Raw genomic sequence first — 16,746 nt, 5'->3', positions numbered from 1 at the left:
GTGGTGTGTATATAATTGTACAGGTGAGTAAATGGAAGTGTGATTGATTCTTAGCATGACTAACTAGGTGTGGGAGTAACTGCATGGGTGAGTGGTGGTGGGTGAGTGTATGTATAGGTGTATAAGTGCATATGGTAGTGTTGTATTGATGAGTGACTGCATGTATGAGTGATTGCATGGATGAATGAGTGGATGTGTGTAGATCAAGGAATCAGTGAGTGCGTATGTAGTAATTGATAGTAACTGGTATTGGTGTGTCAATGATTTAGAAAATGGTAGTCTGTATTTTACAGTGGTGTGAGGAGGTGCATCAGATTTTCACGTGGATGATGTAATCAGTGTTGTCATCAGTGATGCCATTTGAGATGTCATCAGTGAAGTCACTGACCATGTCATGAATGATCTAATATGTGACTTCATGAGTAGTGCATTGCGGGTGCGCGAGTTATAGTTGGCTGAACTAACTATAACTGTGGAATTTCTATGGTTTTGTATGAGTGAAATGTCCAGTCTACCTCCTCCAACCCCTTAGCCTCAGAAAAGCAGCCCTAGATCCGCCATTCAGGATCATGTGGGTCGGGTGGGGGGTCGGCTTACCTACTTTCTACGGGATTGGGAATCGGTTACATCAGATTTTTGGGTTCTCAATCTCGTAGAAAATGGGTATGCCCTTCTCTTTCGGGAAATCCCTCCCAATTACCCTCCTTGCCAAGGTTTTTGCACGGAGGAACATCTGGTTCGAGGCATGTGGGCTGCTGAATTCGTATCTGTTCATAGATCGCCGCCTAGTGTTGGGTCCGGATGATTGCACATTGTTGTCCTGGAAGAGTCTTCGAAGTATCACAAGTTTGGTGGCTCCTCCCCTGGACTACAGTGCGCTGGGCATCCTCTCCATCCTCAGATTGGTTTTTTCCGCCATTGGGTTCGGATGTACTTTCTAAACTCAAGTTCGGAATCAATATAAAACACTTTTTCAAAAGGCCTTCGGGGCGTCGGTATTGTCTTTTCCTCCGGACAAAAAATCCAAAATCTTGGAAGCTTCTGGCAAACGGGTAGCGGCTCAAACGGCGAATATTTGTAGAATCTCAAATACACAGGCCCTATTAGCCAGATATGATAGGGCTCATTATGACACGTTAGAGCAGCTACTACAACACCTTCCTGATGCTTATAAGGAGGGAGCAGAAATGCTAATACAGGAGGAGAAGCTGATATAAAATGCATCCATTAAATGTGCGCTAGATGCAGCAGACACAGCAGCTAGGGCCATCAACACAAGTGTGATGCTCAGAAGGCATGCCTGGCTACGCATCTCTGGTTTCAAGCCAGAGATCCAAACCACATTACTCAATCAGCCGGTTAAGCCTGACTTTCTTTTTAGTCCTGATGTGGACACAACCCTAGAAAAAATTAAGAAAGACACTGAGACAGCCAAATCCATGGGAGCTCTGCAGTCACAATAGTTCAGGGGAGGTTCCTTTCGTCGCTCCGGTAACAGGGGAGCCTCTAGAGGTCAAGCATCACAGCAAGCCCAATACAACAAAGGAGGCACACAGACCACCTATAACAAAAACAATAGTGGTGGATACCGTGGCAACAACACCAAAGGCAGAGGACGAGGAAATAATAATGCCAGATCCTCCGCCACCAATAAACAGTGACGTCTTGTCACTGCCCCCAGACCATATAACACCGGTCGGGGGAAGACTTCAGCAGTTCCTGCCAGTCTGGGAAGGCATTACCACAGACAGGTGGGTAAGACAACTTATCCAATACGGCTATTGTCTAGAACTAACCTCCACTCCACCCAACATACCCCCAAGTCACTGTCCTATGTCCCCAGAGCACTTGCAATTATTGCAGCAAGAGGTCATCTGAATGCTGCAAAAAGGGGCCATAGAACTCGTGCCTTTGGAACAGCAGGGTACAGGGGTGTACTCGCTGTACTTCTTAATCCCAAAAAAGGACGGGTCTCTCAGGCCCATACTAGACCTCAGACCCCTGAACCAATACATCTTGTCAGAACATTTTCACATGCTCACTTTGCAGCAAGTTCTACCATTGCTCAGTCAGGGAGATTTCCTAGCAACCCTATACCTGAAGGACGCATATTTCCACATTCCCATTCACCCGGGACACAGGAAATATCTCCAGTTCACCATAAACAACCAGCATTACCAGTTCAAGGTCCTGCCTTTCGGGGTCACAACAGCCCCCAGAGTGTTTACCAAGTGCTTGGCGACAGTAGCTGCGCACCTTCGGAAACAACACATCCATGTCTATCCTTATCTGGACGACTGGCTTATCCAAGCAAAGTCAGCCCAGCAATGTGCCAGCCGCATGTCCCGCACAATTCACCTCCTACACAGTCTAGGATTTTCACTGAATTACCCAAAGTCTCATCTTCAACCCGCACATGTACAACAGTACCTAGGAGCGACAATAGACACTCTGGCAGCAACAGCAAAGCCAAACTCAGCAAGAATCAACAGCATGAAATTGCAGATTCAGAGATTCAGACCCCAACACTCACTCCCAGCGCAGGTTTTAATGCAGCTGATGGGTATGATGGCCTCCTGCATCTTCATAGTCCCTCACGCGAGGCTACACATGCGTCCGCTTCAGGAGTGCTTGGCACGACAGTGGAACCAGGCTCAGGGACATCTAAAAGACCTAGTGTTGGTGACCGGTCGTGCATACAACTCTCTGCATTGGTGCAACACACAAAACCTTTGCAGGGGACGACTGTTCCAAGAGCCTGTACCACAGATAGTGCTGACGACATACGCATCTCTCCAGGGCTGGGAAGCGCATGTCCTCCATTATACAGTGCAGGGACTATGGACGCAGCAGCAAAAGAAGATGCACATCAACCTTCTGGAACTGATGGCCATCTTCGTGGCGATAAAGGTGTTCAAATTGCATTTGTGCAACAAGGTCCTGCTGATCCGGACGGACAACATGACTGCCATGTATTACATCCAAAAGCAGGGGGGGACACACTTTCCACAATTGTCACACCTAGCCCAGAGCATGTGGAAGTGGGCCATTCAAAGAAACATGTTCCTCATGGCGGAACACCTCCCAGGCATGGACAACCAGATGGCGGACCTGCTCAGCATGCACAGCCATCAGATGCACGAGTGGGAGATACATCCCTCGGTGCTACATCCGTATTTCCAGCAGTGGGGTCATCCAGAGATAGACCTATTCGCCACAAAGGAAAACGCAAAATGCCAAATCTTCGCCGCTAGGTTCCCACACGCAGTCTCAGGGCAATGCGATATGGATGAACTGGTCAGGCAGATTTGCGTACGCTTTTCCTCCAGCACCGCTCATACCGCTGGTGGCGCGCAAACTGCGGCAGAACTCAATGACACTCATCCTAGTTGCTCCAACATGGGCAAGGCAGCATGGTACACCACGTTCCTAGAACTTTCCGTGGTGCCTCACCAGCGACTGCGACTTACACCCAGTCTCCTCACTCAGAGCCATGGAGACATTCGGCACCCACATCCGCAACAGTTGAGCCTTGCAATATGGCTCCTGAGGCCATCTACCTGAACCTGCGCCCTGACTGTTTGAATATTATCAAGGAGGCGAGAAGACCTACAACCAGGGCGTGCTATGCGGCAAAATGGAAGCGATTTGTCATTTATTGTTCCAATAATGACATAAATCCGCTAGATGCATCAACGCAAAACATTATATTTTATTTGTTGCATCTACACAGATGCAATCTGGCATATAGTTCCATCAGGATACATTTAGCTGCAATGGCAGCTTATCTTCAAAACAAGCAGCACCTTTCCCTTTTCAGAGTGCCAGCCATTAAAGCTTTTATGGAGGGACTCAAGAGAGTAATTCCTCCCAGACACCCGCCTTCACCTGTCTGGAATCTAAACATAGTTCTCACCAGACTGATGGGACTACCTTTTGAACCTCTTCACTCTTGTGAGATACAATTTCTGACATGGAAAACGGCCTTTCTAGTAGCGATCACATCGCTAAGAAGAGTTAGTGAGCTTCAAGCCCTAACTATTCAAGAGCCTTTCATACAGATTCATGCCAATAGGGTAGTGCTACGTACCAACCCTAAATTTATGCCTAAGGTGGTATCACAGTTCCACATTAACCAAACAATAGAACTGCCAGTATTCTTTCCCAAATCCAGATTCAGTGGCAGACCGAGCACTGCACACACTAGATGTTAAAAGAGCTCTCCTGTATTACATAGACAGGACAAAAGATTTCAGAAAAACTAAGCAACTGTTTGTTGCCTTCTCTCCACAGCACAAAGACAACCCCATTTCCAAATCAGGTGTAGCCAGATGGATTGTTAAGTGCATACAGATCTGTTATCAAAAGGCTAAACGCACATTAACAGTTGCCCCAAGAGCGCATTCAACACGCAAGTTAGGGGCATCCATGGCTTTCCTAGGTAACATTCCTCTAGAGGATATATAGAGCAGCCACATGGTCCACCATACATACATTTACCAAACACTATTGCGTGGATGTACACTCCAAACAGCAAGCTGCTGTAGGACAGGCTGTTCTCAGAACTCTTTTTCAGAATGCTGCAGCTGGCACGGGCAACCACCGCTAAGGAGGAAACTGCTATTTATTCTATGCACATATATGAATTCAGCAGCCACATGCCTCGAACGGAATATGCTACTTACCAGTATACATCTGTTCTTGGCATGTAGGGCTGCTGACATTCATATCGCCCGCCCTCCTCCCCGGTGCCTGTCGCAGCTGTAGCACTCAGATTTAATCTCAGGCATGGTCATCACTCACTGTATCATACTCCATCTCTGCCACAATGGCGAAAAACAATCTGAGGATGGAGAGGATGCCCATGCGCACTGTAGTCCAGGGTAGGAGTAACCTATCTCGTCATACTTCGAAGAATCTTCCAGGACACCAAAGTGCAATCATCCGGACCCAACACTAGGCGGCGATCTAGGCACAGATATGAATGTCAGCAGCCCTACATGCCAAGAACAGATGCATACTGGCAAGTAGCATATTCCTTACTTCTACAGGAGGAAGTGCAGACACTGTTAAGAAAGGGTGCGATAGAGGTGCTCCCAGAGCAGGAAAGGGGTCAGGGATGCTACTCCCGGTATTTTCTGATACCCAAAAAGGATGGCAGGCTTCGTCCAATCCTGGATCTCAGGATCTTGAATATCTATCTGAAACAAGAGAAATTCAAGATGCTCACCCTGGCACAGGTTCTTCAAGCGCTGCTGGAAGAAGACTGGATGGTGTCGCTAGACTTGCAGGATGCGTATTTCCACATCCCAATCCTGAAGTCGCACAGGAAGTATCTCCGTTTTACGGTAGGATCTCAACACTATCAGTTTGCGGTCCTTCCTTTTGGAATTACTACTGCGCCTCGAGCCTTCACCAAGGTGATGGCAGTGGTGGCAGCACATCTCAGAAGGTCGGGGATTCCAGTATTCCCCTATTTGGACGACTGGCTGATCAAAGCAGAGTTGTCAGAGAAAGTGCTCCAGCATCTGCAGGAGACAACTCAATTGTTGTACCGGTTGCGTTTTTCAATAGATGTACCCAAGTTTCACCTGGTGCCCTCCCAGCGCAACCTGTTCATAGGTGCTGTACTGGACAGAACTGTATGTCGTGCATTTCCTCCACCTCAAAGGATTCGCGACATACAGGAAATGATTCCTTTATTCTACAATGGAGCGGTCGTTCCAGTCCTGAATGTCCTTCGCCTGCTCAGTCTGATGGCTTCCTGCATTCTGTTGGTCAACCATGCACGCTGGCACACGAGGGCGCTCCAGTGGTGCCTCCGCAGGCAGTGGTATCAACACGACGGAGATCTCAGGGAGACCTGTCTTGGTGGAGTGTGGAAGGCAATCTGTCTCAGGGAAAGCCTTTTCATCAACCTCCTCCGGTGGCCACAGTGATAACGGATGCATCCACTCTAGGGTGGGGTGCTCATCTGGGGGATCTGAAGGTCAAGGGTCTTTGGTCTCCAGAGGAAAGGTTGTTTCACATCAACCTTCTGGAATTGCGGCCGATTTGTTTGGCACTCAAGGCCTTCCTCCCTTCCCTTCGCCGTCTGTCGGTACAAGTCCTGACAGACAACACGACCGCGATGTGGTACATCAACAAGCAGGGAGGAGTGGGGTCGCAGTGTCTCTGCAGGGAGGCTCTGCGCCTCTGGTCCTGGGTTCAGGACCATCAGATTTGTCTGATGGCAAATCATCTGGCCGGAGTTCTGAACGTGCGAGCAGACAGTCTCAGTCGGCAGTTCTCGGCCGACCACGAGTGGAGGCTTCACCCAGAGGTGGTTAGTCACGTCTTTCGGACGTGGGGGACTCCTCAGGTGGACCTGTTCGCCACTCACGAGAATGCTCACTGCCCGTCATTCTGCAGTCTCCAGTATCCGATGCAAGGAGCCTTGGGGGACGCGTTTCAGTTGAGTTAGGGAAGTCAAATCCTTTACGCGTTTCCTCCCATACCTTTGATTCCTCGGGTTCTGAGGAAGATTCGCCAAGACCGGGCCCAAGTTATTCTGGTCGCCCTGGATTGGCCAAGAAGGGTGTGGTACACGGATCTTCTCCACCTCTCCTCTCGCCCGCCGCTCCGTCTCCCGTTCAGGGCAGATCTCCTCTCTCAAATGGAGGGGCAGGTTCTACACCCCCACCTCCAGACATTACACCTTCATGCCTGGAGATTGAACGGGGCAACCTGAATTCCTTTTCTCTCCCACATGATGTGGCGGTTGTCATATTATCAGCTAGGCTTGACTCCACTAAATCCATTTATTCTTATAGATGGTCTAAATTTGTCTCTTGGTGTGGGGAGAAGTCTGTTTACCCTTTGAAAGCCCATTTATCTGATATACTACAGTTTGCCCTTTCTTTGGCGCAGCAGGGGTTTGCTTTTGCAATGGTAAAGGATTATCTTTCGGCATTGTCGGCATTTCTCTGTTTGCCGGACCAGCCGTCTCTTTTCAAATCTCCTGTGGTTTTGAGGTTTTTGAAGGGCCTCACAAATAAGTTCCCTCCGACTCCTTTTATTGTATCTCAGTGGGATTTAAATCTTGTCTTAACATACTTGATGGTTTCTCCCTTCGATCCCTTGCACAAGTGTCCCATGAGGCTTTTGTCTTTTAAGGCAGTCTTCCTGGTTGCAATTACCTCGGCAAGGAGGGTAAGTGAGCTTCAAGCTCTTAGTTCCAAGCCCCCATTCTTGACCATTCATGCTAAACGAATGGTTCTCAGGACCAGGGCTGCTTTTCTCCCTAAGGTGGTGACTCCCTTCCACCTAGATCTATTCATTACCCTTCCTACCTTTTATCCTCCCCTTCACCCTTCCAAGGAGGAAGAGAGACTACACCGTCTGGACCCCAAGAGGGCGGTGAGTTTTTATCTTGATAGAACTAAAGACTATTGAATAGATGACCAGCTCTTCGTTGGGTTTGCTGGCTGCAAGAAAGGAAGAGCGGTACACAAGAGGACTCTTTCAAGATGGATCATCCTCTGTATAAAGATCTGCTACTCTTTGGCCAGTAAATATCCTCCAGAGGGTATAAGAGCTCACTCTACTAGAGCGAAGTCTTCGACATCTGCACTTTCAAGAGTTGTGCCGATTGAGGACATTTGTAGAGCGGCGACTTGGGCCTCCCTCCACACTTTCGCAAAGCATTATTGCTTGGACATTGAGGTGAGGAGGGACGGCCACTTTGCGCGCTCTGTCCTCCAGGATTTTCTGGTGGACACCCTCCTCCGGGAGTGGGGATTGATGTGGGACTCTATTCACAAGGTGAGGAATCCACTGGCAGATGTATCTATCAGAGAACAAGTTACTTGCCTTCGGTAACGCTTTTTCTGGTAGAAACAGTATCTACCTGTGGATTCCTCACTGACCCACCCGCCTCCCCGTTGTCCACTCTTCTATACCAGAGTTACTGTATTGTATTTACTTTATTGTCAAGGAGTTGTTTATTTCAAATGTTTAATTGCATTTGCTTCACACTGTGTGTGTTACCTTGATATTTGTACTGCGTATACTGTGTATATGTCTACTGGCATTGGTCTGTTTGTGTGCCTCGAAGGCACGGAAAAAAGGGCGGAACTGATGTCATCACGCCGGCGTGGGCCTATTGTAGTGTCGGTGACGTCAGCGGAGTCGCGTGCGATGCCGTGCCTCTACGACGTCGTCCACGTCGGCGCAAAGCTACAAAATAATTTCCGAATGTTGCTGACGCAAGGGGATATTCACAAGGTGAGGAATCCACAGGCAGATACTGTATCTACCAGAAAAAGCATTACCGAAGGTAAGTAACTTGTTCATTGCAACATCTCATTCTGAGAAAGTATTTTTATACCTACTTGTGGTTCTAAAATAAAACAACAATATATTTTTATTTACAAAACAATTGGCCTAGAGTTCAGTTCTTGAGACCATTTGCTCACTGAGTGTGTACAACAAATGCTTCACACTGTACTCTGATACTGCCTTACTGCTCGACCAAGCTACCACTTGAGAGTAAGTTTATATCTAACTTTAGCCTCTGCCAAACCGCTGGGGACTGTGGACACTGTGCACACTGTACCTTACTTTGGAACAGTATATCCAGAGACACTTTCTTACATTAAGGTATGCTGTTTTTAAATGCAGTAGAGAATATGGTTACTCGAGTGTTTAAAAAAAAATCAAGACACTATCAATGTTTGCATCATTATTTATTGTTGAAGTGTAAATTCAACGTTTGTAGCCCTAAACATCACATCTGTAGTATCATTATGCTATTAAAATAAATATTGTATCTTCAGATATGTATCTTATGTGATATAATGCTTTGGGTAGAACTAAAGTTGTGTTTTCTTTTAGGTCCTGAGCGAAGGAGTGTTATAATTGATAACAAGAATAAAACAATCACTGCATATCATGAATCTGGTCATGCCATAATAGCATATTATACCAAAGAGGCTATGCCGATCAACAAAGCTACAATCATGCCTCGTGGGCCTACACTAGGACATGTAAGTTTCCACAATAGAGACAGAACATGTTTAGCAAAAATACATTTAAATTAGGCCATAACAAATTAATTATTTAACTTATGTTGAAGCCCAAAAGCAACAATTATGATTGTTTTACATTTACATAGTACTTATACAACGTTTGTGGACTAGCAGGTTACAGTGCAGGACATGATTGTGTTCTGCTCTAAAAGGATTAGAAACAAATGTTAAATTATGTGGGGATTAGAAGCACAGACTGTTCATTGAGTGTTTTTGGATCTACTCTTTTTAGTTCTGTTTCACTTTTGAGGTTTATTTTACAAACCTCTCAACATAAATAAAGGAGCCCTTTGGAAATTATCATTTTTGTTTGAGGATTCCTCCCGGGGATCAAATACAAGACTTAAACTAAATCTTAAGCATTCATACCTTATTTATTCAAAACCATCACAATTATTGAAATATTTATTTAGTTGTATAATATAATACACAGTAGTACTTAGATTTATAATCATTTGCCATGTGGAGTATACATGGCTATTCGGGGTTGGAATTAGAAAGTGACTGTAGGAAAGTGCCCCTTTTTAGGTCTCGTAGAGAGACCTTTTCCTATCCATCCACTTTTTTACGATCCGGATTCTCAACAGTTCACGTGAAATCACGTAACCACAAGCTCCTTCGTGCTCGAGCTTGCATTTCCCCACAGGCTTCCCCCTGTCAGCAGCATTTCTCCACGGCCGCCAGGCCACATCAAAGGCTTCCCCAGCACTGCCCGCCCATCAATCACCCTCCCACTGCCACCCCCCTCCCTCTCCATATGGTGCGCTCTGCCTCAGGCCTCTGAGCCGTCCCTACGCTCCCCGCCCACCCCCATCCTTCACACCCTTTGTCCACACCACATCTCACTAACGCTTTTGGCTGCAAAGAAACGCTTTTTGAGCAAATGATATTTGGGTACTATAGCCTCCCTCTAACTGTCTGTGTGCTACACATCACAGAACACGTACACCACATCTCAACACACATTCGTCCCATGCTTGCACACACTCTCGTTCCTACTCCGCTGCTCACTCATTTTGTAAAGGCAGCTCACACCACTTCGCCACATCTCCGAAACGATTTTTCATGCAAATTAACGGCTATTATGCACGGGCTTTTTAAACACATTTGTCCCATGCCTGCACAGCCCATCCTTCCTACTCCGCTCTTCCCTCCTTTTTAACATAGAGCTCACACCACTTTGCAACATTTAACTGATGCTTTTGCCAGGAAACATTTTTTTTTTTTTACATGCGGCTTTAATACTATAGACTTCCTCCAGCTGTACGTGTTGTTGACTACCACACCCTTCGTCCCTCCTTTTATCCACACAGTATCTTGAGCCTATTCCGCTGCTCTCTCCTAAGGCACACACAGATCACACCACTTCGCCACATCTCTAAAACGCTGTTGCATCGAACTTACAAATATTTTGCAAACAATACACAACTTTGCCACACATCACAGAACACGTACACTACATCTCAACACACATTCGTCACATGCATGCACACACTCGTGATCCTACTCTGCTGCTCACTCATTTAACACAGGCAGCTCACACCACTTCGCCACATCTCTTGAACGATTTTGGCTGCAAATTAACTACTAAAAAGCCAATGCTTTGTACATACAATACTCCCATGCCTGCACAGCCTATCGTTACTACTCCGCTGCTCCCTCCTTTTGCCAATACACAGGTCACACTACTTCTAAACATATCACTAACTCATTTCCCTGCAAAGATAAACTTTTTTAGCAAGTGCTATTTAAATACTATTGCCTGCCTACAGCTGTATTTCTTGTTGACTAACACACCTCTCACTAACACTTTTGGCTGCAAAGAAACGTTTTTTAATCAAATGCTATTTGGATACTATAGCCTCCCTCCAGCAGTCCGTGTGCTACACATCACAGAACACGTACACTACATCTCAATACACAGTTGTCCTTTGCTTGCACACACTTTCGTACCAACTCCGCTGCTCACTCATTTTGCACATGCAGCTCACACCACTTCGCCACCTGTCCAAAACGCTTTTGCATGAAAATTAACGCCTACTATGCAAGTGTTTTTTACACACATTTTACCCATGCCTGAACAGCCTTTCGTTCCTAATCCATTCCTCCTTCCTTTTCCACACACCGCTCACACCACTTCGCAAGATTTCACTAACGCTTTTGCCTGCAAAACATTTTATTTTACAAATGCTATTTTGAGACTATAGGCTTCCTCCAGCTCTCCGTGTTGTTCACTACCACACCCTTAGTCATTCCTTTTATACACACAGTATCTTGTGCTTAATCCGCTGCTCGCTCCTAAGGCACGCACGTCATGACATCACTTCGCCACATCTCTAAAAAGCAGTTGCATCGAACTTATTACTTTTCAAACAATACACAACTTAGCCAAACATAGCACAGAACACGTACACTGCATTTCAAAACAAAATCGTCACATGCCTGCACACACTCTCGTTGCTACTCCGCTCCTCACTCATTTTACACAGGCAGCTCACACAACTTCGCCACATCTAACAAATGGGTTTTTCATGCAATATAACGCATAATATGCAAGTCTTTTTCACACACAATAATCACATGCCTGCACAGCCTATCGTTTATACTACGTTACATACTCATTTTTCACACACAGGTTACAACACTTCGCCACATCTCAATAACGCTTTTCCCAGCAAATATAATTATTCTAGGCAATAGAAATAGACGCATATTTTACAAAATATATTTGCACACTATAGCCATCCTCATGCTGGCCGTCTTGTTGACTCACACTACGTTCCTCCTTCTTTTCTTCTTCACAGTATCCTGTGACTATTCTGTTGCTTCCTCCTAAGGCACACACACATCACACCACTTTGCTACCGTACACTAAATCTCACCACACAATTGTCCCATGACTGCACAGACTCTCGTTCCTAGTCAGCTCCTCCCTCCTTTTGCACAGGCAGCTCACACAACTTAGCCACATCTCATAGTATGCAAGTGCTATTTACACACAATTGTCCCCTCCCTGCACAGCCTTTCGTTGCTACTCCACAGCTCCATCCTTTGGCACACAAATCTCACAACATTTTGCCACATCTCAGTAACGCTTTTGAAGTAAAAATAACATTTATTTTGCACGTGCTCTGTTCCCACTATAACCATCCTCATGCTATCTGTGTTGTTGACTCCCATACCCTTTGCTCTACTTCCCTACAACAGTTCACTCCCACATTTTGCATGCATGATGCTATGCCTCGCTTCCTACTACCACCGTTAAATACTGTCAGTTTAATTTGAGGGGGGCATGCTCTTACTGACAATTTTATACAAAAAAAAGAGTTTGGATATTGACTTTCACACTCTTCCTCTCTCTGCTACATCTCACCCACTTCCCCGCTCACTATCCTCCTTCACAACTTTCCTTTGTCTGAATGATGCGTTTTTTCAAATCCCTATGATCTTTCCCGCACCAGTACTTTCCGTGTTAATTCTGAGCCCAGCTTTCGTTATTTCCCTCCACCCGCCTTAAAAAAAAAAAAACTTTGCCACTGCTTTATTTTTCTTTATTTACGAGTACAACTTGGACTAGTAAATGAAAAAAAAAGAAAACTTCACAAGCACGCTGTAGGTGCATTCATGGACTATAGTGTTAAATGAGCAATGCTTGACAGTGCTTGTTTTTTTTTAGTTTCAGCGCATTACAGTGCGATTTTACTCTTAACAATCGTAGCATTTCCCATCCTGCCCGGTCTCGCCCTCCAAACCTTCACGGACTCGATCACTTCTTTGCTTTGTGTTTTTGTAGAACTTGGCCTTCGGCTTCTGGTACCTCATGGCCCTTGTGGCTGTTCCTTTCTGTTAGTGTTACCGATTCTGTGTATATTTGTTCACAAATGTATTTATGTGCATACTGTTTGTGACAGTTTGTGAAAACTTCAGTTTCTGTGTCAATGCGTTTTTGGTCTGCAGACGCTGTGAGCAATTTGTGTGTGTGTGTGTTTTCCACTGTATGGCGGTATTCTGTTTATGGATTTTGTTTGTTTACAGTTCGTGTGTATACTGGAGAGCAGTGTGCTTCAGTTCTAAGTGTCGCTTCTCCCTCTCTTTGTTTGTACTTCAAGTGGCCAGCTGGGAGAGTGCTCCTCCCCTCCCCAGCCAGCTTCTCCCAGGCCGTGTTCCCTCCCCTGCTACCCCATCCTCATTCATCCCTCGCACCCCCTCCTCGCTCATCAGGTCTGCAAATCTGCTTGCCTTCTGTCCCTTAATCTCCCCGTGACTCCCCCCTCACCTCTCCCACTCCACTGCTTCAGGCCCCCACCATTTGCTCAGGACATTGCTTGTTTTTTTTACCAGCATGACCAGTATATATCCTGGCCGGTACAAAACGAGGGAAATCACATAAAGCTGATATTATTTCCTCTTGTCAGTACATAAGCAGTAAATATAAGCAGATAACATTTTAAACGCTTTCACTTTTAACAATAGCGGCCGTCTCCATACCACCCAGTCCCGCCCTTCAAAGCTTCCATGTTGCTTCCGGACTATAGCGTTAAATGAGCAATGCTTGTTTGTTTTTACAGTGCTTGTTTTTTTGGGTGGAACCCATTTCCAGCTTGCAAGCCTGCCTGATAGCACCATTTAATTTTAGTTTGGCATCTCAATATGCAACTATATGGTAATGACGCTTCGTCATATTTCTTTGCCTATAACCAGTGATTTTATTCTAAGGAACTTTTTACCCCCGTTTCATTGGTTGCCTCTGACCTCATAGACATTAACTCCTATAGCACCATCAAGGGTCAAGTGATGTGCTCCCCGACACGACAGGAAAGGCTTGTTATACCCTAGATTTTATATAGGTATTTTGTAGTGGTATGGCATGCTGAAATGTATTACTTATTGCATTACAAATGCTATAGGTGTCACATTTGCGAAAGTTATAACTATTGGCATGGTAAATGACAAAGCTATTAATTTCGCTATTTTCAAAAACAAAACCTAAATAAAAAAATTGTCATTTACAATACCAATAGCTCTAACTTTCCTAATACGAGACCTATTGCATTGCAAATGCTTGTTTGACATGGTCACCCTCACGTTTTGCCTGGTAAATATGATTTTGACTGCAAATGCGCTGGTTTCTTGCTAACCAGGTCCCCAGTGCCAGAGCTGTGTCTCAAAACTACACAATTGTTCCCTCAACTGGCAAAACCTTTAGCACCCTCAGTAAGTCCATAGTAAAGGGTACCTAGGGCCTGAGGTACTGAAGAGTGCCCCCTTAAAACCTACCAGCCTCTGATGTCCTTGCTGACTGGTTTCTGCCAGCCTGGCAGACTGGCATACGAGACGATGTTCTGACCTCCTAGAGTGAGTGCCTCTGCTCTAATGAGACCCAGAACAAATCCTGTCTGGGAAGAGGGTGTAACACCCCATCCCACAGGATGACCTGCTTATTAGCTTTCCCTTGGCAGCAAGCTTCAAAGGAATGCCACCTTTGAAATGCAAATCTGGCTCCCCCTCACTGGAGAGGAAGCCATCCCCTTTGTCCGGGAACCCCTTGGCACCTGGACAATTCGGGAAAATTTGCTAGTCAGGTAGGCGTGCCACCTCCAGGCTAGTAGCACCCCTAAGATGAGCTACTGTGAGGTGGACACACTTTTTCTGAAGTAGCCATATTTGTGATTGTATACTTAGGAATTCTGCGACAGTGTTATGCACCCTTTCTCAAGAACTGGTCTTCTAGGGGACGTAGTGGCCCCCTATCGGCCAGTAGCCTTTTGAATACTACCCTACACACCCCTAACACCCCTAAATTCAGTATTTAAGGGAGTCCCTGGCACCAGAGAAGCATATCCTGAGTGCCTAAGAAGAGAGAGGACACTGAAGAGCCGCAAAAGCAGAGATGAAAGAAGCAGCAGCTGATCTGGTACCAACCCTGCCAGACTGTCTGCCTCCTTCATCCAAACGGTGCCAAAGTTGACTCTTCCTGCAGCTGGGACTGCTGAAAATTGGGAGGTCTGCTTGCCTTTAAAAAACCCTGAACACCTTCCATGAACAGTGGACCTGTTCTAAAGAATCTCCATAAGAGAAGACTCTGAGCCCTCCAGAACCACCAAAACCCGACACCCAAGGAAACCACAGCACCTGCCACCTCTGGGTCGAGTTGAAGGGGGCCACTGTTGCCAACAAGGTTGCACAGCCCTCCAGAGCTCAGGTCCATCGTAGTTTCACCCCTCCTGGATTCTCGGACGTCGCCTGCAGCATCTGCACACAGGCCCCCTCCACTGCAACTGCTCCGGTAAAGAAAAACCCAACGCCAAAGGACACCCCTGCACCCGTCACCCCTAAGCCTAGGAGAAAAGCACAGAAGGTGCTTTCCCCTCCGCCCCCCCCCCCCCCCCATCCCTCATTACCAGAGCATCACAAGGCCAAAGTCCACTTGCTGGTTCAGCCGGACTGGCTTCCTAGCCAGAGCCTTCAGCCTCTTTTTACAGTGACCGATCCCCATTGAAACGCATTGGACTCCCAAATCTGATTTGCACCTGGCCGCCCTCATGCCGCTGGTGGTGTACTGCTGGCGCTGCCTTGGATAACATTGCAGATCTCAGAAATTGCACTGTAATTTTTTTTTAAGTGAAAAGAATTTAGATTTAAAAAACTTATTTACCTGAACGATTTTTCTCTGGTGCTTAAAAATAGATAGATACTTGATATTTTTATAAATTGGTGTGGATCTCCTTGAGTCACGTCATTTATTAATTATAGTTTGTATTTCCAAAGGTCTTGCACTCCTCTGTGTTAAGCCTAAGGCTGCTCGACCACACTACCCCCGAATAGAGAACTTTGGGATTGCATAGCAAACCCCTGTCCACTCATAAGGGAGCCCCTGGCTCTTTACACAGACAATCAGATTCTTGAAATGTTACATAAAGAGCCAGCTTCCTACAGAGAGCTCAAAAGATTATAACATTGACTACCTTGACCAATGCAGTAAACATTAAAAAAATTAAAATATAATAAGTTGTACTTAACTTTTAATTTGATCTTTACAAAATGACCCAAATGCTGCTGTTTTGCAGAACACATCATAGTCTCAGAAAGCTGCGCAAGCATCTTAACAATAAAAGAAGACATTTGATGGTATAAACAATGGTAAACAATGTTTTGGTTGCATAAAACCTTTTCCAAACATCTTCCTTTAGGACCAAAGTTAGTAGTTAGGACATTTCAGCCTATAAGCATACAAATAATCGTAATTACTGATACACAAAATGTCAAAGCAAAGCTGTTGTAGTGATAAATTAGTGAAAATAAATGCCTTAAAGGGAACTATTATTTACAATAAATGTGTAGTTCATCCATACGTGAATCCTATGAAGCTGGCTTTTATATAGTGTACCAAAAAGAGGTACACATTGTAGAAAGTCTAGACGACCCTTATTGGCTTACATGGTTTTAAGTAATATTTCCAAAAGCTCTCTTTTGTGGTAATGTAGGCGAGTAGTTTAGGCTTATCAGAGCGCAGTTTTAAGCATCTGTTTAACACACACAGAGTTAATAAGTGGTATACACATTCAAGAAGAAACTTGAGACCAATTTAGAAAAATAACATATTTATATATTTTCTTTAACACAAGGACTTCGATCTCCGGTAAGTACTTTTCGAATTAGTGATTTGCAGAGGAACGTG

The 16,746-nt window shown here is 45.5% G+C and overlaps 1 protein-coding gene across 1 annotated transcript in view; it reads left to right on the top strand.

Annotated features, from left to right (window-relative positions):
• YME1L1 (YME1 like 1 ATPase) overlaps positions 1-16,746 on the top strand; it is a 465,708-nt gene that overhangs the window by 322,716 nt on the left and 126,246 nt on the right. The window contains exon 15 of the mRNA XM_086941610.1: positions 8,875-9,026. Within this exon, the coding sequence (XP_086797736.1) occupies positions 8,875-9,026 (152 nt within the window). The remainder of the gene's footprint in view (positions 1-8,874; positions 9,027-16,746) is intronic.

Source organism: Lissotriton vulgaris, chromosome 10, assembly GCF_964263255.1.
Source record: "Lissotriton vulgaris chromosome 10, aLisVul1.2, whole genome shotgun sequence".
Classification (NCBI taxonomy): Eukaryota; Metazoa; Chordata; class Amphibia; order Caudata; family Salamandridae; genus Lissotriton; species Lissotriton vulgaris.
This window is presented reverse-complemented; position numbering and strand designations above follow the sequence as displayed.